At 35.7% G+C, this 24,000-nt stretch overlaps 2 protein-coding genes across 3 annotated transcripts in view; one reads left to right on the forward strand and one right to left on the reverse strand.

Moving 5' to 3' along the window:
* Positions 1-11,296, reverse strand: part of LOC100367462 (citron Rho-interacting kinase-like) — a 40,542-nt gene extending 29,246 nt beyond the window's left edge. The window contains exons 1-6 of the mRNA XM_085491019.1: positions 11,111-11,296; positions 9,288-9,504; positions 4,358-4,533; positions 3,479-3,723; positions 2,889-2,982; positions 2,161-2,364 (exon numbers count right to left, since the gene is read on the reverse strand). Coding sequence (XP_085347145.1) covers positions 2,161-2,364; positions 2,889-2,982; positions 3,479-3,723; positions 4,358-4,533; positions 9,288-9,495 — 927 coding nt within the window. The 5' untranslated portion in view covers positions 9,496-9,504; positions 11,111-11,296. The remainder of the gene's footprint in view (positions 1-2,160; positions 2,365-2,888; positions 2,983-3,478; positions 3,724-4,357; positions 4,534-9,287; positions 9,505-11,110) is intronic.
* A 271-nt stretch (positions 11,297-11,567) lies between these two features.
* The window catches only part of LOC100367615 (BICD family-like cargo adapter 1), a 39,471-nt gene continuing 27,038 nt past the window's right edge, over positions 11,568-24,000 (forward strand). For both annotated transcript variants that reach the window (XM_006815675.3, XM_085491021.1), the window contains exon 1: positions 11,568-12,427. In XM_006815675.3, coding sequence (XP_006815738.1) covers positions 12,068-12,427 — 360 coding nt within the window. In that variant the 5' untranslated portion in view covers positions 11,568-12,067. The remainder of the gene's footprint in view (positions 12,428-24,000) is intronic.

The raw sequence follows: 24,000 nt of genomic DNA on the forward strand, positions 1-24,000 counted from the left end.
ATATTCACCAAAATTAGAGAATTAAAGATATCATTACAAAATGAACAAATCTTAGAGAGTTCCACATGTAGTACCTATATATGTAATATCAAAGCAATTGGACTTGCGGTTTTTAACAAGAAGTTGAAAATATCACTTTTTACCAAAAATGACAAAAATATTCACCAAAATTAGAAAATTAAAGATATCATTACAAAATGAACAAATCTGAGAGAGGTCCACATGTAGTACCTATATATGTAATATCAAAGCAATTGGACTTGCGGTTTTTAACAAGAAGTTGAAAATATCACTTTTTACCAAAAATGTTCACCAAAATTAGAAAATTAAAGATATCATTACAAAATGAACAAATCTGAGAGAGGTCCACATGTAGTACCTATATATGTAATATCAAAGCAATTGGACTTGTGGTTTTTAACAAGAAGTCAAAAATATCACTTTTTACTAAAAATGACAAAAATATTCACCAAAATTAGAGAATTAAAGATATCATTACAAAATGAACAAATCTTAGAGAGTTCCACATGTAGTACCTATATATGTAATATCAAAGCAATTGGACTTGCGGTTTTTAACAAGAAGTTGAAAATATCACTTTTTACCAAAAATGACAAAAATATTCACCAAAATTAGAAAATTAAAGATATCATTACAAAATGAACAAATCTGAGAGAGGTCCACATGTAGTACCTATATATGTAATATCAAAGCAATTGGACTTGCGGTTTTTAACAAGAAGTTGAAAATATCACTTTTTACCAAAAATGACAAAAATGTTCACCAAAATTAGAGAATTGAAGATATCATTACAGAATTAAAGATATCATTACACAAGTCATTGTCAATGACACGTCCCCGTTCCGTTCATATTTGAGTGACATATACATTCAAAGCAGATCATGATCGAAATGCACCTGCATATGTACAACAGATTGTACTAAATCTGAAAGAAATCCATCCATGCATGACTGAGATCCGGTTCCGGAATTATGAAAATACGTGATTTTGATGCATTTTCGGCCTTAAAATGGCCATCATTCAGCTATTGTTAAGCGGATCATGAAACAAATGCACATATCTATTTGTGACATGATGTACCATGTGTGTGTAAAGTTTGAACTTGATCAATCCAGACATGTCTCGGATACGGATCCAGAACTGAATTCTTTAAAACAAAATGGCCGCCAGTCGGCCATTTCGAACTAGATCCAAAAAAAAATGACGTGCATCAAGGTCCTATTATGTTTAATGTATGTACCGAATTTGAACAAAATCCGTCCATGCATAACTGAGATCCGGGTCCGGAATGGTGAAAATGTGCAATTTTGATGCATTTTCGGCCTTAAAATGGCCGCTATTCAGCTATCGGATCATGAAAAAAATGCATGTGCATATGTCCCATATAATGTGTGATGTATGAGTGAAGTTTGAACTTAATCGGTCCATGCATGTTCGAGATACAGGTGATCACGGACGCACGCTAGCACGGACGCACACAGGACAAAACATAAGTCCCCGTTTTCGGACTACGTCCGAACGGGGACTAAAAATGAACAAATCTGAGAGAGGTCCACATGTAGTACCTATATATGTAATATCAAAGCAATTGGACTTGCGTTTTTTAACAAGAAGTCGAAAATATCACTTTTTACCAAAAATGACAAAAATATTCATTAAAATTAGAGAATTGAAGATATCATTACAAAATGAACAAATCTGAGAGAGGTCTACCAAAGGTACACCAAGTATCAAAGCATTCTGGCTCGTAGTTTTCAAGAAGAAGTCGAAAAAGTAAAACATTGACACGGACGACGACGGACAATCACTCATATGATAAGCTCCGCTCGACAAAGTCGACAGCGAAGCTAAAAAGAAGTGTTCAAACGTGATGTAAATATGATGCACGTTTTTCAAATAAGGAAGATGTTTGGACACATTTGAACGTAGCTGTTAACTTTTGAACGTATCTGTAAACTTTTGATCGCATGTGTAAACTTTTGATCGCATCTGTAAACTTTTGATCGCATCTGTAAACTTTTGAACATATCTGTAAATTTTTAACGTATCTGTAAACTGTAAAGAATCAACAGATGGCTAAATCACTGGCAGATGTATAATAATGCCCAATATCAATGACAATCCTCAATACTGCTTTACCTTAAAGTCCATAATATTACTGTACGTCACAACAATAGAATCGGCTGTAAACGGTGTCTTCGCAAACAACATCTCGTACGCCACGATACCCAGAGACCACCAATCACACTCCAATCCGTAGCTACCTTCAGTCTTGCCATTCATACTTGTTAAAACCTCTGGTGCAACATAGTCTGGCGTACCGACCGGCATCTTCGACGTGACCTACACGAACACGATAACATACCAAGGTTATATCATTTTAATCACATTAAAGCATCATGTATTTTCTTTGTTTTCAGTTTAATAAGCAAACCAACTTACACACCTAAAACTCTATCAGCGTCGCATCAAGCTGCTCTATTTGTAGCCCATGAGTGTATGTTAACAACAGCGATGTCTCTGATCATATTTTAATGATCAAATATACAATAAATACAGTTTTCAATTTAAATGTGCTTCTTTTAGCGATACGCTTCTGATTGAGCCAATATGGTATTTGGGACTACATAATAAAAACGAGCATGCATATATTACAATATGAAACACAGGATTCAATCATGACAAGCACCTCGCCACTGCAGGCAGACATGCGACCTAACCCCAACTATCCCATAATATGCAAAAACTGTAGTATGTCAATAACAAAAGGACATCATGTCAGAGTTTATATGTCCTTTATATATACATAAATTAGTGAATTGTTTGAGTGATGGCAAACTGACCAAACTATACTTGTAGTAACTTACTGTTTTGGTGGAGGAGAGTTTAGCAGATGATCCAAAGTCAGCAAGTTTGATGTGACCAGTTCTATCAATGAGAATATTGTCTGGTTTGATGTCCCTGCAAGAAATAAATCAATAATAATATATAGTCAAACTTGTGTATAGTGACAACCCAGGGAACTTATAAAAGAAAATGTTCTTTATCGACAGGCGGTAATAATGTAGATAACATATAGTCAAAGCTGTGTATGGTGACCACCCAGGAAAATGTTTTTTTTTTTTTTATAGACAAGTGGTAATAACATATAGTAAAACGTGTATAGTTACCTCCCAGAGTATATAAAGAAATTGTTTAACACTAAATAAGCAATCAATCATTTTCCATCTAACATATGTTAGATTGCATTGTAAAAAACTTTAATTTACCTTAATTTCACTAATAAAACTGCATTGTGTTTTTGTGACACGAAAAATCAAAGTTTAAATATAGAATGCCTTTATACAAACTACCAAGCATTCGTTTCACACACTAACCCCCCCCCCCCCACCCAAAGTTAGCAGTTGTTAGATCCACATGTGACTGACGCCATTTTTTAGATGTACAGAAACCTTACCTGTGCACATATCCCATGGAGTGTAAACTATGTATGGCAACAACCATTTCAGCTAAATAAAACTTAGCCATTGACTCTTCAAAAATATCATCATATCTGCTGAGAAGAGACAATAGATCACCACCAGGATGGAATTCCATAACTAAATACAGATTCTTGGCATCCTGGAATGCATACTGTAATGACGTTATCCAGGCATTCTTGGCTTTAGCCATGATGTCACGCTCTTCTTCAAAGAAAGCAATCTGTGGAAAATAAAAAACAAAATATTGTATCATCTTTTGAACACACGATTGTTTCTTAAAGCGGGAGGGTCATCCCCTGCGCATGTGTGGGAATTGAGTCCCAAGCAACAATAACAACACACACTAAAAATGCAAAGGCTCATGGGTAGACGCTTGTTTGTAAACAATGACACGCTATGGCCATCTGACGCAGGTGGCGACTCCCCCGCTTTAAATACAAGATTCGCATCATGGTTTGTATAAAATGTTTGTATAAAATGATGAACAACTTGTGATAACAAATTAATAAACTAACTGACCAGTATTACTATTTGTAAAATCAAATCACCTTCTATTGCTTTATTGTACATCACAAGATTATTGCTACGTATCACAGCATGAGATGACTGGTCTAATCTAGTAACTAATCCCACTAGATTTGTATGTTGGCCCAGGGATTGCGCTAACCCCGTATTTTGCTTCTCGGACTCCAACTATTGAAGAGGGACCCAGTTTTTCAGGCAGGCTGGGATTCAATCGCTAATAAAGTTATCCAGGGTAAAATTTCAATTTCTTAAAATTGTTTACGTGGGACTCGTCTTGTCGAGACACTAGCGCAAACCATGTGTTCTTATAACTGCCTCGGTGTACTCACATTTTCTTGAGACAGTGTCTCGTTTTTCTTCAGTACTTTCATAGCATATACATCACTTGTTGACTTTTCTCTGACAACTTGAACTTCTCCAAAATGACCCCGACCAATGACATTTTTGACCTCAAAGTCATTAATCGATAGTCTCAATTGACGAAGTTCATTGATGATACTCTTATCTGCAATCAAGAAGTAAAACAATTCAGACTAGAGTACATAGCATGCAACTTGTATGTTAATTTGATGTACTACTAATTTGAGGACTCCTGGGAGAGATATGAAGGTTATCACAAAGGTTAAGTACTTTTGATCATTGAGCTAGGCTGTACCAGACGTCAGTGAACCAGGCTGCACCAGACGCCAGTGAACAAGGCTGCACCAGATGCCAGTGAACCAGGCTGTACCAGATGTCAGTGAGCCAGGCTGTACCAAACGTCACTGAGCCAGGCTGTACCAGACATCACTGAGCCAGGCTGTACCAGACATCACTGAGCCAGGCTGTACCGGACATTCCAAAGCAAGTCTGTAATGGACATCACTGAGCCAGGCCATACCAGACCAGACAACAATGAGCCAGGCTATACCAGACATCAATGGTCTGGGCTAAACCAGATACTGAGAACTGCTACATCCAGAGGACTGCTGGACATCAATGTGCCAGGCTGTACCAGGCATCATAGGGCCAGGATGTACCAGACATCATAAAGCCAGGCTATAGCAGATATCATAAAGCCAGGCTGTACCAGATATCATAAAGCCAGTGATGAGATTCTATGTCAACAAATGGTAAGCGTTGAAATATGACATAAATGTGTCATTCAACACTTGTGCCAATTAACAGTGTTAATAGACATCATTAACAATTAGTATCCACACATAATTATCATCTTTATATACTTCAAATCTCATTTTTAAGAATGGACACTTATGACCAAGAAATTTCATGAAACTTTCTCAAGTTATCAACCATGCCTTGCTGTTTGGAAGTGGTAACTTGTTTTTGAATTATGAAGCTCAGTTGTAGGTATTTTGACCAATTTTCAATTAAAAATGGCTGTCAGAGTAGGGTTAAACTGAGAATGTGAACCAAAAAGCAACCTAGCCAGAAGTATTAGATTATACATTCAGCTCAGTTTTGCTAATACAACACTTTAGTTGCAGCACCCATGGTAATTACTTGAAATATTTACAACATACAGTACAGTTCTCGCGAAAGCTTTGGCTTCACTTCAGCTTCACCTTCGCTTCAGCATTGCATCATTATGGCATTGTTATGGCTTCAGCATCGCTTCAATGTCGCGACATTAAAAAGTTAGGCGGTTAACGCTTCGCTTCATTGTCCCCTCATTATGGCGACAATGTGGCATCAGCATAGCTTCATTAAACAAAGAAGTACAGAACTCATTTCGCCGAACCTCTCGCCCGCTTCTGCTTTTCAATCGCTCGCTTTTGCGACCGCTTGTTGAATTTCTGCTTTATTTTTGACTGTGCAAAAATTCAGACTATTAACAATTTTCTGGTTTTCATAGATCACGGTTACCGTTAAAATCCTATTATAAACCGCATACCTAATAGTAACCGCACCCCCGATTTCGGCTTCAGTGTTAAAGAGTTCTCAACAAAAATTGAAAACATGAAAAGTACCTATTACTAACTGCACCCCAAATTCCAACAAGACCGTAACTGACTTTGTTTCAACCAGCTGGTACATTGTTCCTAATCCTATTCATTTGTTTCGACAACGTGCCTAAAAATATTCACACCTCTTTATTGTTCAGTAGTGTTAGGATGTCAAACACGCAGTGAAACTGCTTTTGTTCTTGCGACAACTTTTGTCAATACTCCTTATGAATACGTCCGTGTGTCACAAGTTTTCGACAATGAGCTGTTATCACCGAAAAACTGTTAAATTCTTTTTCAATGCTCAGTTTATCTTTCGAAAACAACTAATTTCTTGATTTAAAAAAAAAAGTCATGTCGTTTTCCTATGGAAATTAAAGCCAAAAGATCGCACTACATTATCGGTAATTCCCTTCCGGGTTTCGTTCACCATGAAATCGGTGACCTGTCATTAACATATTTAAATGAACTAAGGTAATTTGAACACGTGGGCACCATCCAGCATTTTGATTGGTTAATTAGCGACTTGACCTACCCGGTCAAGTAACGTCTCGTGTGCATTCAAACTACATGGCGGATGTCGTATTGTATCGATCGTTTACATGTGACCGAAATAATTCGCTTACGGTGAAGTTGAATTTTACTTGCATTTGATAACAATTCAACAAATTTATTTTTCGTGCGTTATTATAATCACTACTGAGTAATAATCAACAATTTCAACACTTCGAAAACAAGTAAGTTATTCACTTGTGAGCCGAAGCATGGCTTCGAAGGATTGCGTTACCGTAACCACGGTACTGTACTTTTTTAGTGCCGTACCATGATCATTCTACTAAGCAATGAATTAATGTTTTTTGTTTTTTTTTGAAACTCCTGTCAGAATGTACTTTCCGTTACGAAGAAAATAAAAAAAATAAATGCATATTACATTAAAATAAAAGTATTTTTTTCATGTGAACAGTTTTTTTTGTGACGTGACGCTTATCACTCTTCCCTGACATCTAAATTGGAGTTACGCTTATATTCAAAAGATTGTCCGGTGTATTGTTTGTTTTGTGCAAGTGATGTGGGAAAAAAATGACTACGCCCATTTAGTGATTGCAATATGTACGTAATAGAAACCGCGCCTCGAACTTGAGCTGTTGATCCCAATTTTTTATTTGATACAATGTAATATAAACCGCGGTTTATAATAGGATTTTAACGGTACTAGTTTAGTAAGCGTGCAAAGATGTTAAACAACCGTCAAAAGTTCAAATACTTTTTGTTTTAACTATCTATAATTATATGCACGCAATCTGACCCTTTGACAAGGCGGCGTAGAGTTGTCGCGGTGAAACAGTCTTGAAATCGATGGAACTTCAATTATCCATTTCTCACCTTGAAATAAAATAAAAAAAATCGAAGAGCATCGGGGATATATTATTATCCAGTCTTACCAATCGCTAGCTTTATTTTATTCAAATCCATAAAATTCACGTGTTTTTCGATATTTGTTGGCAACTTCCGCGCTAAAAATGGTTGAAAATGTGGGTGTGGTTCTCTCGCAAAGTCCCGTTGATAATACGAACAAATATGGTTCTGTGACCCATGTCGTGCTTCGATCAGGTGACTCTCAGCCGATCAATGATGTTGTAACAAAGCATATTTTACGCTAATTTAAGGGTCGTCGTACCACCCAATCTCCGGCGTCAGGCTGTGACAGGCTTCACAATTATTCACTGAAAAACATTGGTATATTTTGACAAACTGCTAGGATTTGACCTCAGTTCAAAAAAAAAAAAAAAAATGCCTAATTTGCATATAATTTGCATATCATTTACATAATAGAAATTGACCAAAGGACATTCACACCCACACAATAAACAACATATATTTAAAAAACAAAGTGGCAGATATTTATTTGCTTCACACAGATAAACACTTTTATTTTGGGCACTTTTGTAATATTAATGAGCTACAACGAACAAATAACACTTCCAAACGATCATCAAAATTACGACGTGACATAACTTACTTCGCGATGTTATCTTACTCGGTCATGATTGTTTTTTGATGCCATGCAAAAATTAAATACTTTTTTTTTTATATGAGAAAAACATAAAATTTGAACGAGTTTTATCGGGAGAAGTTATTTTTGATCACTCGATCACTTCGGTGAAAAACACAGACCCGCCATAATAGTTATGACGCATTAGTTGACCGGCATGTGTCCTTTGACCCGGTGGGTCAAAAACGCCATTAACGAATCAGAATGCCGCATGGTAATGCCGGTAGAACCCGAAGTTTTCCGAATGATCGTGATCATAAAAATTACATTGCGGAAGTAAAGCGATGTCGTAGCACGATGTGTTGGTATGAATTTCAGATGAAAACTGCATGATGGTTTTCGAAAGAGGTGATTAGAAATTTTTAAAAGGTAAAAGAAGTCTTGAAAGAAGAGTTTTTACATGATTCACGATGATACATTTGTAACAGTTCAAATGTATTTTACCCAATCACGCAATAAACACGTTTTTTCTTGAGTAGCGTAAACTGATCGTGAACTCCGCTTTGCCCATGTTACATCGAGCGGAATTGATTTTGAAAGAATTTTAGCTTTCAATTTAAAGACTGCGTCTATCGTCAGAAAGTATTTACTTACAAACAAAGAGGTGCTAATTTTACAAAATTGACTTGTATTGTTCAATCGCAGGACTATGTCTATTGTTTACAAATTATTATCCACGACTGGCAGGATGCGTGTCGGTCGGTACGTAAGTATAATAACAATATGGCAATAGTCCTGGTCGGAAGCGTTTCCGTGGTGGTCGCTAATTTTGAGTGCCGGTCGGGCCGACAAGCGTGACAAGATCCCCAATGAAAAAAGCACTGTGGCGGCCTTGCTAATCACCGTGGCGGTGTCAGACCAGTGTGGCGGCAAATCGAAGCACTGTGGCGGGACCGCCACGCTGTTTACATCCTGGGGAGAACACTGCACGATGATGCCACAAATAAGCGAGGCGAACACAGCTTCAATTTTCAATGACGCAAAGCTGATGCCACAATGATGCGATGCTGAGGCAACAATGAAGCCATGCGTAGGCGACAATGATGCCACAAAAGCCAAAGCTTTCGCGAGAACTGTACTGTAGATACTTGTTAAGTACACTATATATCCTGTGATATGACTGAATGCCTGAAAATCAAACAGCACTGTCAAGTATACAAAGTAAATGACAAAGTTGCAAGACTGTTCAAAGAGTTGCAGTAAAGGTGAAACATGGCACTTCATAGTTAGTCAGCTGATCTATACAGACTATATACTTACACTTGTTGACAAAAGAGGAAATGTGTTTGTCTCTCATCAATTGATCGTTGCTGCATTCATCGTAAAGAACAAAGAGGGCATCGAGCAGACTTTCTCGTGTTGCTAACGTTCTTGGTCCAACACCGACAGTCTTACCCAAGAACAGATGGTGAAGTTTAGAACACCGAGTTACTACCGGTTCTTGAGAGTTGCTGAACTTGCTGGCCATGATGGCAATCTGTAAACAGAATATTGATTAAAACTTATTAATCAGTAAGAACCTTATCATTCTGAGTACCATCACCAAGATTCTCTTTGATTTCCTGACATGATTAAATAATATAGTTTCAAGTTTATATACTCATTGCTTTATAAATAAAAAAAAACAAAAAAAGAAATTCAAAATGACGATTGATCACCATCCAACCAATCACAGCAACGGCAAATTTCACAATTGGATCAATAAAAATAACACAACTTTCACAGTTAACCACATCCATGATTTTTAAATCAGTGCGATTATTTTGTTATTGTCATTTGTTATCAGGTTTTAGAAAAGACTTGGTGAGTCGGTATTCATCTTTTATCATCAAGAAAGACGTTTTAAAACTTTCAATACTTTTAATCAACACCAACAGATTGTAATCCAACTTTGATTATAATGAAATTTAATTCCACAATGAATTCTTTGTGATTGCCAATATTCGGAAACTGATGGTAGTACCACACTATATTGTGATTGGTTAATGGCATGACTGACCTATCAGGTCAAAGGACACAATAGCAGGTCAGGTCAAGTCATGTCCAAGAAAACGTGGCTGATCTCAGCTTTGTACAGAAATGATCAAATGTTATAAAACATTCACTCATGGTAAATCAAAGTTCAAGTTTACAATTGATTTCATATCCAACCAAAGAAATAACACTTTTATATCAAACCATGACTGAATACATGCATGCAATTAGAACCACGCTAAAGTAAGTTACATGGATGTCTAATGGTTTAGATGGTCATTTACAAAATGTTTTGTTTCTTCCACTGTTCCTAAGACCATGTAGAGTTTGTTCTAATTAATCAAAGTGGAGAACAAAAAAAGCACAATTATGTGATCGATCACAATTTTTGTAGTCAATAAATTATGCAAATCTGCCAAATGGGGGATTTTAATGTTTTCATGATTCTAATCCTCTGACGTTATATAGTCGTGTAACAATAAAGTTATACATCGTGTACAATGACACAACAAAGTACTAAATAAAGGTAACAGTGGTCTTGTCTGCACAACCTTTGCATGTTCATTATTTTGAAGGTCGATGCCTAGATATTTGTGGCCATATTGATTCTCCCAAAAGCTTTCATTGAAATAATATGTAGAATGTCTTGTGGTGGTGTCCTAAGTGAGGTCACATGCAAATAGACTGGACAGAAAAGAGCCTGATCATCATATATCTAATCCACGTATTAAACACAGAGTCACCCAGCATGACTTAGCAGAGCTTTCAAAACAAATGGAACGAAATGGACTTCGTCCCTTATATTTATAATGAATCCACCATTAACTATAGAGGGCGTGTTAGTTAGTCGAAAATGGATTGCGACGTTGTTTTTCTCTGTGACCACGAGCGAGTTTAACCATATATTAACAAACCAAAAACTAATCCGCCGAGTAAATGCGATCCAATAATCAGGGGTTGAATTGTTAACATTCAATATGTCACATGTGCCTCAAACTTCATGTACACTCGACCCACACTTGAATCACTGAGGACGATATTACACTGTAATATATAATGCACTCATCTGTTGGTAGACGATGTGGTTATATAAACAGAAAATCACTTACCTTTCGATGTATCCTTTCTTATTTTCTAATAATGTTGAAACTACACCTTTTTTAAAGTGACAAAGACCAACCAACACATTTGTAAGCTCACTCCGCCATAGTAAACGTTCAAAATAAGCGCCTGTCACGTGATATGTATTCAATTATTCGATTGGATATGAGCATCCCAATAGAGCAGTTGATTGGTCGGCTTCTCAGAAGATCAATTTCGAAAGACGGTGACCTCAACACTTGGACCTCGACCTGCTTCATACAAATTAAATTACTACTGCCGCCATTCATTAAAAATCAATTTATTGAAAAGAACTAAAGACTAATATTTTTCAGAAACACTCTGAGTCTCCAAAAATTACTTGATTTGTATTTTATTCGCAATATTTTGCATAATTGTCAACCCATCGTTACACCCAGCTGCCCAATGAAAAAGAGTTTTACGTAATTGAGTGTTGATCCCGCCCAATCATGTGTTTCCTAACAAAAGCATAGCTTATTTATCTCTCTCACAATCGACTTGGCTGTCAATGTACACAGACGCACAAAACAACGTATAGGATAATTTTTCTCTAACATGTGAATGGACCAGCTCCCTGGGATTTGTTTATTTTCTCCATTTAGATTTAGCGGATGAGTAATGGTACAAGCAGTTACGCGGAAATCCAGCATGTTTGTGCCAGACGCGTTGACGATTGTGACAACACTACACTGACACATGCATGATGAAAATGTTACCAGTAAATGAACAGCAGTCCTCATGCTGGGTGTACGTCCTTGAAATGGAAATCCGAGACGTTTACTAGTAAAATCCTTTTCCTGGATTTCTCCTATGGACTATTTAAGAAAGAGAAAGAGAAAGTAATTTATTAGAATCGAAGTGGTGGACGGGCTAGAGAGGCGAAATAAAGTGGAGGCTGATCGTTGTACATTTCCCATACAAAGATGAATTTTGTGTGAAATTGAATGGAAAGAAGGCGAACAAAAATGTCGTTTTCTGAGGATGATCAGTATGGAGATTTTGACGACGAAAATGATCAAAACACGCGCATCGATTCCCCAACGGATACCTCGGATTATAACAGTTACCCGTACAGCATGGAAGACGAAGATCAGGGAGCAACGGCAATTTACAGCGAGAATGATGCGAACGTCATCCGGCGAAACGGCCATGTTGATGAGGATGATGATATCCATGCACAACTTGCACAGAAAGAGAAGGATCTTATACTGGCCGCTGAGCTCGGAAAAGCGTTACTAGAAAGCAATGAAGAATTGTCAAGAAAACAAGAACACTTACAACGAGACTATACAGAGAGAATCGAGGTAAATGTTTTTTTTTTTTTATTATTATTTTTGCGTTTATAAAAACGCTTTGATATTAATTCAAATTGCCTAGGACTAGGAGATTGTAAAGCAAAATGTTAGATAAGTTTATATTAAACTTGAGTTTATATAAATTCTGAGAAATACGTGATTTCAGGGCTGCAGATATGTATTTAAAAAAGAATACATGTTTTTTTTTTTTTGAACCATGGAACTGAAGAGCCTGGCTGGATTCACACGAATTAATTCTTCTATTGTGTTATATCCAGCATGTTGTTTAGAATGGACAGTATCCATTCATTCTATTCATGGCTGTGGTCACAGTGTGGCATTGATTTATCATTCTTTTGTTTTTGTGGCTTTGTTTTTTTAATGACCACCCTTCATCCAGTTACCATGGCAATGGATGAGTGATGAGAGGAAAGACAATGAATAATAACCTCTGTATCATTTTGTGCTATGATGAAAAAAAAAAGAAGTTGGCAAAGTGGTTGATTTCTAAAGGGGAGATATGTTTCTATCTTCATGAATACAGTGTGGTGTGAATGTAACTCAAAGTATTGTGTTTACTTCAAGCTGGCTTGAATCTTAATTTGCTTTTGTGCTCTTCTCTGACTGGAAAATGTCTTGCATTTTACAGTTTGTCACGTATATCTCCATTGGAAAATGTACCTTAAAGCGTTACAATCGCCGCAATGCGTCAGGTTCGCTATGCGACGCATATTGACATGTACAACGTGTAGCATTTTCATAATGGGTGTGAGCATTGCAATCACATGCATTTTATTTGAATCGCCACGCTTGAAAACTTACACGCGTGCAGTGTTTATTTACAAAAAATTCAAATGCACATATCCAGGACAACCACCTTTAGTCTCTGCAAATAAAATACCTAGATGTGAATTGTGTAAAATCAAAAACCAACATTATATTCATTTGGAATATGTGACATGATCTAAAATAGATCCACCCTGCACAAGTATCTCTATGAATACAAATGTTGTACCAGTAATTTCTCATGAGCATCAACCTTGAACTAAATATTTGTATACCCAGGCCAATTTTATTCTCTTTTGGGGGAATAAGAAGAATCTGGAAATTTGTGGAAATTGTAAATTAATTAAGTTAATTATTTTGTAGTAAGACTGTCGTGACTACCGCCAACAAGAAATGCAGACAAATGAATTCCAATAAAGCAAGACATTTTATTTTGCTGGGGTATTAAAAAAACCTTTTATATTATTCCCCGTCGAGACCCATTTAAGCTGTATTCAATAGAAATAATCATGATTACAGTGCTTTAAACAGTTAGGAATGAAAAAAAACAACATGCAAGACATGTTCCCTGGCTACCACTCTATTACCTGCTGGTACATTGTGGTGTGGTATTTTTTGCATACAAATGTAATATAAACCTGTAGATTTGTTTCCCAGGGATCTTAAAATGTCTACACACTGGTGATAGTATTGTATTAACTAAACTGAACATAGGTTCATTAAACTCTTGCAATGCAGAGTCGACTTTTATATTTTCATATTTTTTCAACAACTTCTATCAAGACCTGCAGCTTATGGTTATGTCCATTTTACAGATTGAATCCAAAATTAAGAAATTACAGAGAAATGCATAAATATCTGTAAAATGTAGCACCAAATTTTTGGCAAGAAAATGATGGTTTGCAAAGAATTACAGCATTGCTATATAATGTAATTCAATGTAGGCATATAGATAAATATACATTGGAAGTTTAAGTTAATTTTCCCTCTAGAAATGTTAGCTGTTTTATAATTTAAAAGTGTTTAGAAGATTTAACGAAGTCACTGTGACTCAATGTCTTGAGGACCTTAGTGAAAGTAACTCGTGGCTTATGACTTGAGGACCTCGGTGGTAGTAACTTGTAATTCCATGTGTTGAGGACCTCAGTGGCAGTAACTTGTGGCTCCATGTCTTGAGGACCTCAGTGGCAGTAACTTGTGACTCCATGACTTGAGGACCTTAGTAAAACTAACTTATGACTTCATGTCTTGAGATCCTCAGTGGAAGTAACTTGTGATTCCATGTCTTGAGGACCTCAGTGAAAGTCACTTATGGCTAATTTATGACTTTTATGTCTTGAGGACCTCAGTGGTAGTAATTTGTGATTCCATGTCTTGAGGACCTCAGTGGTAGTAACTTGTGATTCCATGTCTTGAGGACCTCAGTGAAAGTCACTTATGGCTAATTTATGACTTTTATGTCTTGAGGACCTCAGTGGTAGTAATTTGTGATTCCATGTCTTGAGGACCTCAGTGGTAGTAACTTATGGCTTTATGACTTTTATGTCTTGAGGACCTCAGTGAAAGTAATTTGTGATTCCATGTCTTGAGGACCTCAGTGGTAGTAACTTGTGACTCCATGTCTTGAGGACCTCAGTGGCAGTAACTTGTGATTCCATGTCTTGAGGACCTCAGTGGTAGTAACTTATGGCTTTATGACTTTTATGTCTTGAGGACCTCAGTGAAAGTAATTTGTGATTCCATGTCTTGAGGACCTCAGTGGTAGTAACTTGTGACTCCATGTCTTGAGGACCTCAGTGGCAGTAACTTGTGATTCCATGTCTTGAGGACCTCAGTGGTAGTAACTTATGGCTTTATGACTTTTATGTCTTGAGGACCTCAGTGAAAGTAATTTGTGATTCCATGTCTTGAGGACCTCAGTGGTAGTAACTTGTGACTTCATGTCTTGAGGACCTCAGTGGAAGTAACTTGTGACTCCATGACTTGAGGACCTCAGTGAAAGTCACTTGTGGCTTTATGACTTTTATGTCTTGAGGACCTTAGTAAAATTAACTTATGACTCCATGTCTTGAGAACCTCAGTGAAAGTAACTTGTGATTCCATGACTTGAGGACCTCAGTGGTAGTAACTTGTGACTCCATGACTTGAGGACCTTAGTAAAATTTACTTATGACTCCATGTCTTGAGGACCTCAGTGGAAGTAATTTGTGATTCCATGTCTTGAGGACCTCAGTGAAAGTCACTTGTGGCTTTATGACTTTTATGTCTTGAGGACCTCAGTGGAAGTAACTTGTGATTCCATATCTTGAGGACCTCAGTGAAAGTAACTTGTGACTCTATGACTTGAGGAGCTTGAAGTGAAAGCAACTTGTGACTCCATGTCTTGAGGAGCTTGAAGTGAAAGCAACTTGTGACTCCATGTCTTGAGGACCTCAGTGAAAGTAATTTGTGACTTCATGTTTTGTAGAACTCAGTGAAAGTAACTTGTGACTCCATGAGTTGAGGACCTCAGTGGTAGTAACTTGTGACTTCATGTCATGAGGAGCTTGAAGTGAAAGTCACTTGTGACTCCATGACTTGAGGACCTCAGTGGTAGTAACTTGTGACTTCATGTCTTGTGGAGCTTGAAGTGAAAGTAACTTGTGATTCCATGACTTGAGGACCTCAGTGAAAGTAACTTGTGACTTCATGTCTTGAGGAGCTTGAAGTGAAAGTACTGCGGAAGTCAAGCAAGTGTTCAAAACATAATAAAAAAGACGCCGCCATCGCTGCGCGTGGCCCAATCAATTGACTAGCTGTCAGCTAACTTGTCAAACGAAAACATCGACGCGCCAAACTGAAAAGGTTGACGCGCCAAAATAAAAATGTTAAACCACGCCCACTGCTTCTGAGCACATCAAACTCGTCAGCTGACTACTGAAACATGGCCGGTAACGTGAGTAACACGGGCAGAAAATTTAAACGAGGTGCTGAAACATCGGAGGAGCTACAAAATATTATTCTAACTGACATATTGTTGAACGGGGGAGATCCGGTCAATGGGAATTTTTAATCTTTCCGTGAAATAGCCGATAAGTATCGCTTCAGTGCCCGGGGCATTCGTAAAATATAGCAGCGATTCGTTCATTGTAGATCAAGCAAGCGCAACAGAGGTTTTTACCATAAGCTTGGTGATGGTGACTTGGAGCTGATCGAAAGTTTGAAAAGATTACAACCATCTATAACATATCGTGCTATTGCAGACCATGTCAATGAACATGATGAAGTTGTAGAAAATGTTTCGATCACTACTATTGGGCGGACAGTTCGAACCCGATTGTCAGGCGGCCGATGGACTTACAAAACACCAACACCGGGACGCTAACATAGCATATTGCGATGAATATGTAAATTTTCTGCACACCCAAGACCCAAATACAATCCAGTTTTTTGATGAAGTCGGCATCAAATTGAGTAAGGATTTGAACCCTCGCTACGGACACGCTCTAATTGGTGAACGAGCAGTCGAAATTCAACGGTATATGAAGACTGTGACTTTACATTTAATGGTTAGCTTGGAAGGAATTAGTTATGCTAAAATTATACATCAAAATACGGACACGGTGCAGTTCATTACGATTCGTAAAGTAACAGTCTTTTATGTCCCGTAGGGATTCCCTGTAAAAAGTCCTGTAGGTCTTCCGCTGTTAAGCGTGCCCGTAAACTGGTATATCCAGCCCTTCGTAAGGCAGAAACGTACTTTAAAAGTTCGGAGTCAATATTTTGGAGCCATGATTCCAGTTGATTTTCTCTGATTGGCGTTTGAAACGGCCTTAAATCTCTGCTAAACTTTGTTTTGTCTGGCACCGCACGTGAACAGGTTGTTTTGAAGCAGTGGGCGTGGTTTATCATTTTTATTTTGGCGCGCCAACCTTTTCAGTTTGGCGCGTCGATGTTTTCGTTTGACAAGTTAGCTTACAGCTAGTCAATTGATTGGGCCACGCGCACCGGTGGCGGCGTCTTTTTTATTACGTTTTGAACACTTGCTTGACTTCCGCAGTAACTTGTGATTCCATGACTTGAGGACCTCAGTGGTAGTAACTTGTGACTTCATGTCTTGAGGAGCTTGAAGTGAAAGTAACTTGTGACTCCATGTCTTGAGGACCTCAGTGAAAGTAACTTATGACTCCATGTCTTGAGGACCTCAGTGAAAGTCACTTGTGGCTTTATGACTTTTATGTCTTGAGGACCTTAGTAAAATTTACTTATGACTCCATGTCTTGAGGACCTCAGTGGAAGTAATTTGTGATTCCATGTCTTGAGGACTTCAGTGAAAGTCACTTGTGGCTTTATGACTTTTATGTCTTGAGGACCTCAGTGGAAGTAACTTGTGATTCCATATCTTGAGGACCTCATTGGTAGTAACTTGTGACTTCATGTCTTGAGGAGCTTGAAGTGAAAGTAACTTGTGACTCCATGACTTGAGGACCTCAGTGGTAGTAACTTGTGACTCCATGTCTTGAGGACCTCAGTGGTAGTAACTTGTGACTTCATGTCTTGAGGACCTCAGTGGTAGTAACTTGTGACTTCATGTCTTGAGGACCTCAGTGGTAGTAACTTGTGACTTCATGTCTTGAGGAGCTTGAAGTGAAAGTAACTTGTGACTCCATGTCTTGAGGAGCTTGAAGTGAAAGTAACTTGTGACTTCATGTCTTGAGGAGCTTGAAGTGAAAGTAACTTGTGACTCCATGTCTTGAGGAGCTTGAAGTGAAAGTAACTTGTGACTTCATGTCTTGAGGAGCTTGAAGTGAACGTAACTTGTGATTCCATGACTTGAGGACCTCAGTGAAAGTAACTTGTGACTTCATGTCTTGAGGAGCTTGAAGTGAAAGTAACTTGTGACTTCAAGTTTTGTGGACTTCAGTGAAATCTGCAGCACTGCAAAATTGGTAAAAAAAAATTCTTACAAAATGAAATCATAGAATATGAAATGCTTGTATACAGGTAGCATGTTTTTTTTTTTTATTTCTCATTCATGTCGATTTCGTGAAAAGATAACGTGAATGTTAACAAAAATGAAAGAATTTTCTGGTTGTGAATCTTACATGGTAGACTATCGTATAAACCAATAGATTTCACATAAAGTGAATTCAGTGTTTGATGTACCAAAGCGAATCAATTAATATGTTTACATGACAACTTCCAATTTCAAAAAAAGATTACGATGTCTGGCTTCATTGTAGATTTGTGGTTGCTTAGATCTTGCGCTGTAAGTACGTGCATGGATGCCAAAAGTAATTACACTAGATTGCTGTGATATTCTCTTTATCACACCATGGCTAATACACAAATTTTACAGTGCTCATTTATGTACTTTATACTTTAATAAGCCTTTATTTAAAAAAAAAAGAAATCAGAATAAAAATGCATTCCACAGCTGGCCACACAGAATACACACTCTGAATGGTCAGTCAACTCATGAATATTCATGTATTTTAATGATTTCTCTTCAACAATAAAAACAGAAAAATTTCTGGTTAATTTTTTTAATGGATATATATATATATATAATAAAAACTCTTTCACATACAGAGCTAATTCACATGTACTCATCAGTCTTTATCGTCTTAGTATTGACTTTCAGCATACATCATGTTTTTAAATGGACAAAAGGCAATTAGGTTTTTTAATTAGAAGATAATTAAAAATTTTCTATATAAATGATGAGATTGACATTGTTTTGTTTTATTGGTTTAATAATTATTCGGTGCTTGTATTTTTAGTGACTTCTATATTTTAGTTCTGTCAGGCTGTTTTTGATTGAATTTTTTTACAGCCAGTATGATGTGATATTATAGTTGTGGAAATCAAGAGTTTATTCATGTTTGCACGAACCCTCTGGATCTACTCCTGTGCCACACAATGGTGATAGGGACTTGTCATCTCTTGTGTTTGTACGTGGCAATGCACAGTACTTACAGTTGTACATGTGACAGTGGACTGTGTGTGTGACACATTGGCTAATGGTATTATTATTATTTTTCCAGTCATAGGAACTGTTATATATATGGCACCTAAAATTAGAATATACTAGTTGTTAACTTTTAGTTCAACCGAGTTAGTTAGTTATTACATAGAGTATTAACATAAAATATTTAATATGAAATTTTGTTTTCTAGTTTCAAATGAACAAAATCCATATATCGCAGTGACACTATGTAAAGGAAGTCTACTTCATGTAGGAACAGTATATGGTCTTAACGCCATGACGTTTATTCACAAAACAACTTTTGAAAAATTGTAGTTATATATGGAATTTACCAAACTTTGTTTCCATGGATTCTGTGATGGAGCAATATTTATGATTTATTTATTATGTATTTGACTTTTAAATGTAGCGTAAACATAACATGTAATCTAGACAAGTCTCCGATGATTGCCATCATTGCATGTATTCTTTATATGTACAGTGTGCCGTTAGAAAGCAATTTGTATTATTTTAGGCCAAAGCAAGGCTGCAATGTGAAAACTCATCAAAATTATCTTCAATGGACCGACCATTAGAAATGCTCGGTGGGAAAATGGTAAAATAATCATCCAAATTATGTTTTTCCTTCATTTAGTCTTCAGCTGGATTATTATCTTCATAATGGTATGCGAGCATTTTAAGTTTTATTTTCTCATCATCAACTTATTTACTCCTTTATGTTTGACAAATAAAATTGTTCATTGGATTGGATTTTTCTGTGAAAAAAACCAAAACCTACCTGTTGTAATTTGACATTTTCACATATTTTTGCTTCAGCATAAATCAATACAAATTTTTTTAAATTTCACACTAATTTGTAGTGGACGTATTAGAATACTGTATTTGCTTTATTATAAGTGCATCTTGAATATAGGCGCCTGTAGGCTAAACAATAATACTCCAAACTTAGCAGTGATTCATTTATGCTTTTCTAATAGATAAAATATGACTAACATTTTCACCACCAATAAACAAAATAGTCGCATTTATCGTCTGCACTTTCCGTCAGAAGGTTGAGACAAAAATAGCAAAGTTTAAGAGAAAAAACTGAAATTTGACTCAAATTTTGTCTGTTGGCTCCAAAATTAGGGTTCATTTCCAGAAATATTAAAGAATATTAGATAAAAGGCCGAGAAAGTCTGGTTGTGTAAAGGTTAACACATCCATGTAATTGTCTACTGAAGGCCACGTCAGATAGCTGGAAGGAATGGAAAAAAAACAGTGTCAAAATGTGCTATTGTGTTAAAAAGTACTTGAAATGAAAATAATTCCAAATTCCAAGAATCCGACAAAGTGTGATTTATCTAAGAATGCACAATGTAACTATTTAATGTCCCTGAACACATTACAAATAAAAACCTTTGAGTTTTGTCTGTGATTTAATCTAAATTGCTGTACATCTATTACAAACTTGCTACCTATGAAATAAAAAAATAAATTGTCCAAATTACATGCTGATGACATTTAATGCAAACTTTTATTAGGAGTACTCAATACTAGTTTCTTCTCAATATATGATGACTCATTTTCTTAGTAGTTTGAACCGCAGTTAGATTTCTCAGAATTTGTCCTGGCAATCAAATCTGTATCATAAAGTGTCGTTATAGTGGGGTTAATGTAATATAATATTGAATTACATATAAGTCAGAGCTCTTCTCTCAAGTTAACACAGGAGATTTCTAAGAATTATGATGGAACATTTTTATTTATCTTTTTATTTTTACTATCCATTGGGTATATTGACCTATTTTTATTTGTTAACTAAATTTCCATGTTAATTAATAATAAGGGGTGAATGCCTGAACTGACATTTGTTTTTTTTATAAGAAATCTTTTTGCAAGATGAGGAATAAAACTTTGAACAACAAAGTTAACTGATATTGCCTTTCACGAAATATAAATTCATATCATTTTTCCTATGTTACAGTATTTACAAAAAAAATTGATCAGGAATTGAAAATGTTGTCCATTTGGTCCCAAATTAGCATAAATGGCTGTGAAAAAATTAAGTCTCATTTAGTATTAGTTGAAGTATAATTTGATAATTGATTAATCAGTTTATTAGTACATTAGCTATGTATGTTATGTTTTGGCACATATCATACTTAGTATTTTAATATGCAAATATACCAGACACTGAAAACTCTCTTTATAACCAAACATCTGATAAATTGGTTCCAAAAATTCTGATTCTATACTGCTTTTTGAAATGTGTTCCACAATGATTCATTCCATGAAGCTGCCTACTTGGATTTCAATTCTAATATCATATAATCTTTTGATAATGAAACAGTAATTTGTGGGCATCATTTTTTGCAAATATTTTTGTATTTTTTGTAATATTGTTGTTAATTTTGGATCAAATGAACATAATTTCCCATTGGCTACACGTCTTAATCAAAATTTTGGAAAATTTGTAAAAATAATTGTGAAGGTTTTATTTTGTGAAAGATAGCAAAAAGTTTTGTATCTGCACAGAACAGATTTTGTAAAATTAGAGAATCTTGAAATACCCAGAATAAAGTTAATTTGGAGTTACATGTTACATGTATAAATAAAAATTATACAAAAAAAAGAAAAATTGAACAAAAGGTTCAGTTTGAGTTTTTACATTAAACATGTATTTGGTTCATATTTGACGCCAGCTTAAAACAGATTAGAGTTGAAAGGCAGTGAACAAAAATGAATAATGAATGCTTTTTGAATATAGTTTACTGATTCATCGACAAATTAAAAAGGATGTTTTTGTTAGTTTGAGGGGGTGGACACTTAATTTGTCTGACACATTTCTTGGTTACCTGTGTTTACTTAGGTACGTTTTAATAATGTCGTTTTGACGTCATTCTCTGTTATTTGAGATGACGTCACTTCCTAAATGCTGAATTGGACTACTCACTAAAACACCGTCGGCATTCATTGAACTTACATAAGACTATGGAAGTCTTCAGCAAATTTTCTGCCTCTCAATGGGGTATTCATGCAGCTGCTCTTTTTGTTCTTTTGTCAGTTTTTTTTTTTGGAGGGGGGGGGGGGGGTAAATCTTTGGTGTATCGTTTAGAACAAATTAACAAAATCACAAATGGCCATTATGGGGACGTAATCGTTGAACATATTGTATATGTTTGTGCACCAAATCTGAAAAAGGAAAATAGTATTACCCTATTTTCTGGAATTAATTGTCACTGAAAAGAGTTTTGCCATGTTTTGTGTGGAATTTATTTTAACTGATTTTTGACGAGTTGGATGTAAAATATAGAAAAAAAAGTATATTTGCTGGATTTTATTTTCACTAAATCATTCCTTCAGCGAAAATAGCAATAATTAAATCCAAGCTAAAATAAAGTATTTCACAGTAGACCGCTTGAAATTATAGAGGATGGCTGGTAGATTTGTTTAAAAAAAATTTACATTTAATTTACAAATAGAAAAAAATATCATGCAAGGTGATGCAGGATGAAAAAATTGGCACATCCCAAAAAAATCTAAATGTACAGATAAGAAATGGCAAAAAAAAACAAAAAACGCACTGATCACACTCTTCCAGTCACCCCCGTGATTTCAAAATAAACCCCTTAACAGAAGCTTGTCTTGAGAGCAAAACTTGCTTTTGTTGTATGATAGATCATTAAACTATGCAGTATTCTTGACACATTTCTGTCATTTAGCAAAGTGCATACTATTATAGAACAGATTTTTTATCAGTGTACGTGACAATTTGACAGTTTTCATAGATGTGAGTTCATCCAAAATATTTACCCATCTATATCATCTGTTATTTTCTCATACATTTTTTTGTTTGTATTACACTCTGCCCTATAATATTAAAGCCAACCTACTGCTCCTGTAGGTGAAAATAAAACCTTTTAATGACTTAATTTTTTCCCGAACATTTTCTTTATTTTTATGTGTTTTCTTCTGTAATTTTTGTTAATTTTGGATGAAATTCCTAAAAAAATATGAAAAAAATAATGTAGGTATTATAAAGATGGATGACAAAAGTTGATTTTTGCTCATTTAAATAATTGATTTTTTCTTACAATTACAATGAATTAATCTCTGTACTGGATGAGAAAAGTATTTGTATTAATTATATTAATTTAGTCATTTATAATGATAAAATTAATATACAATATTGTTAATAGTTAATGCATAATGTGAAAAATTCCATTAATATAAATGATGAAGATCATCTGTCTTGAGTTTCATACTTGGCAGAATGCACTATGGGTAATTTCCATCTCATTGTTGGCAAGGTCATCTGGTAACTAACATGGCATTAGAATAAAAATACCACACAATAAATTTATACTATAATATTTTATAGTTCTTTACGAGAACCATTGTAAAGCAAAATTTAATGGAGTGAACCTAAAATTAAAATTTCGTCATAAATGTGTTTAATTTTTGGATTGATTACGATATCAGAATTTACTGATTGATTCAAAACCAATGTTAAGAGCAACTTGCACTTCATTGGGCTCTTGAGATTTGCTTCCTTCTCTCCTCCTAGATGCAAATAACAGCAGAATGAAACTTTTATGTTGGAACCAATGTTACCAGGCTAGATTTTAAAGTTTGTTGTTAATATTAAAAAAAACACCCTGTGATTTATGACAAACATTATGAAATAAGTGTTGTGTGACAGTTGCTATGGTGTTTATATCATTACCATGGTTTCAATGTTGAATTGTGACGTATTATCACTGTTGCCAGTGTAGACCTGTTAACTTGATGCAGATACATTTGTATTAGGTTACAGTTATGATTTAAATAAAATATTAATCTTTGG

The sequence above is a fragment of the Saccoglossus kowalevskii genome, chromosome 16, assembly GCF_978046115.1.
Source record: "Saccoglossus kowalevskii chromosome 16, keSacKowa6.1, whole genome shotgun sequence".
Taxonomy (NCBI): Eukaryota; Metazoa; Hemichordata; class Enteropneusta; family Harrimaniidae; genus Saccoglossus; species Saccoglossus kowalevskii.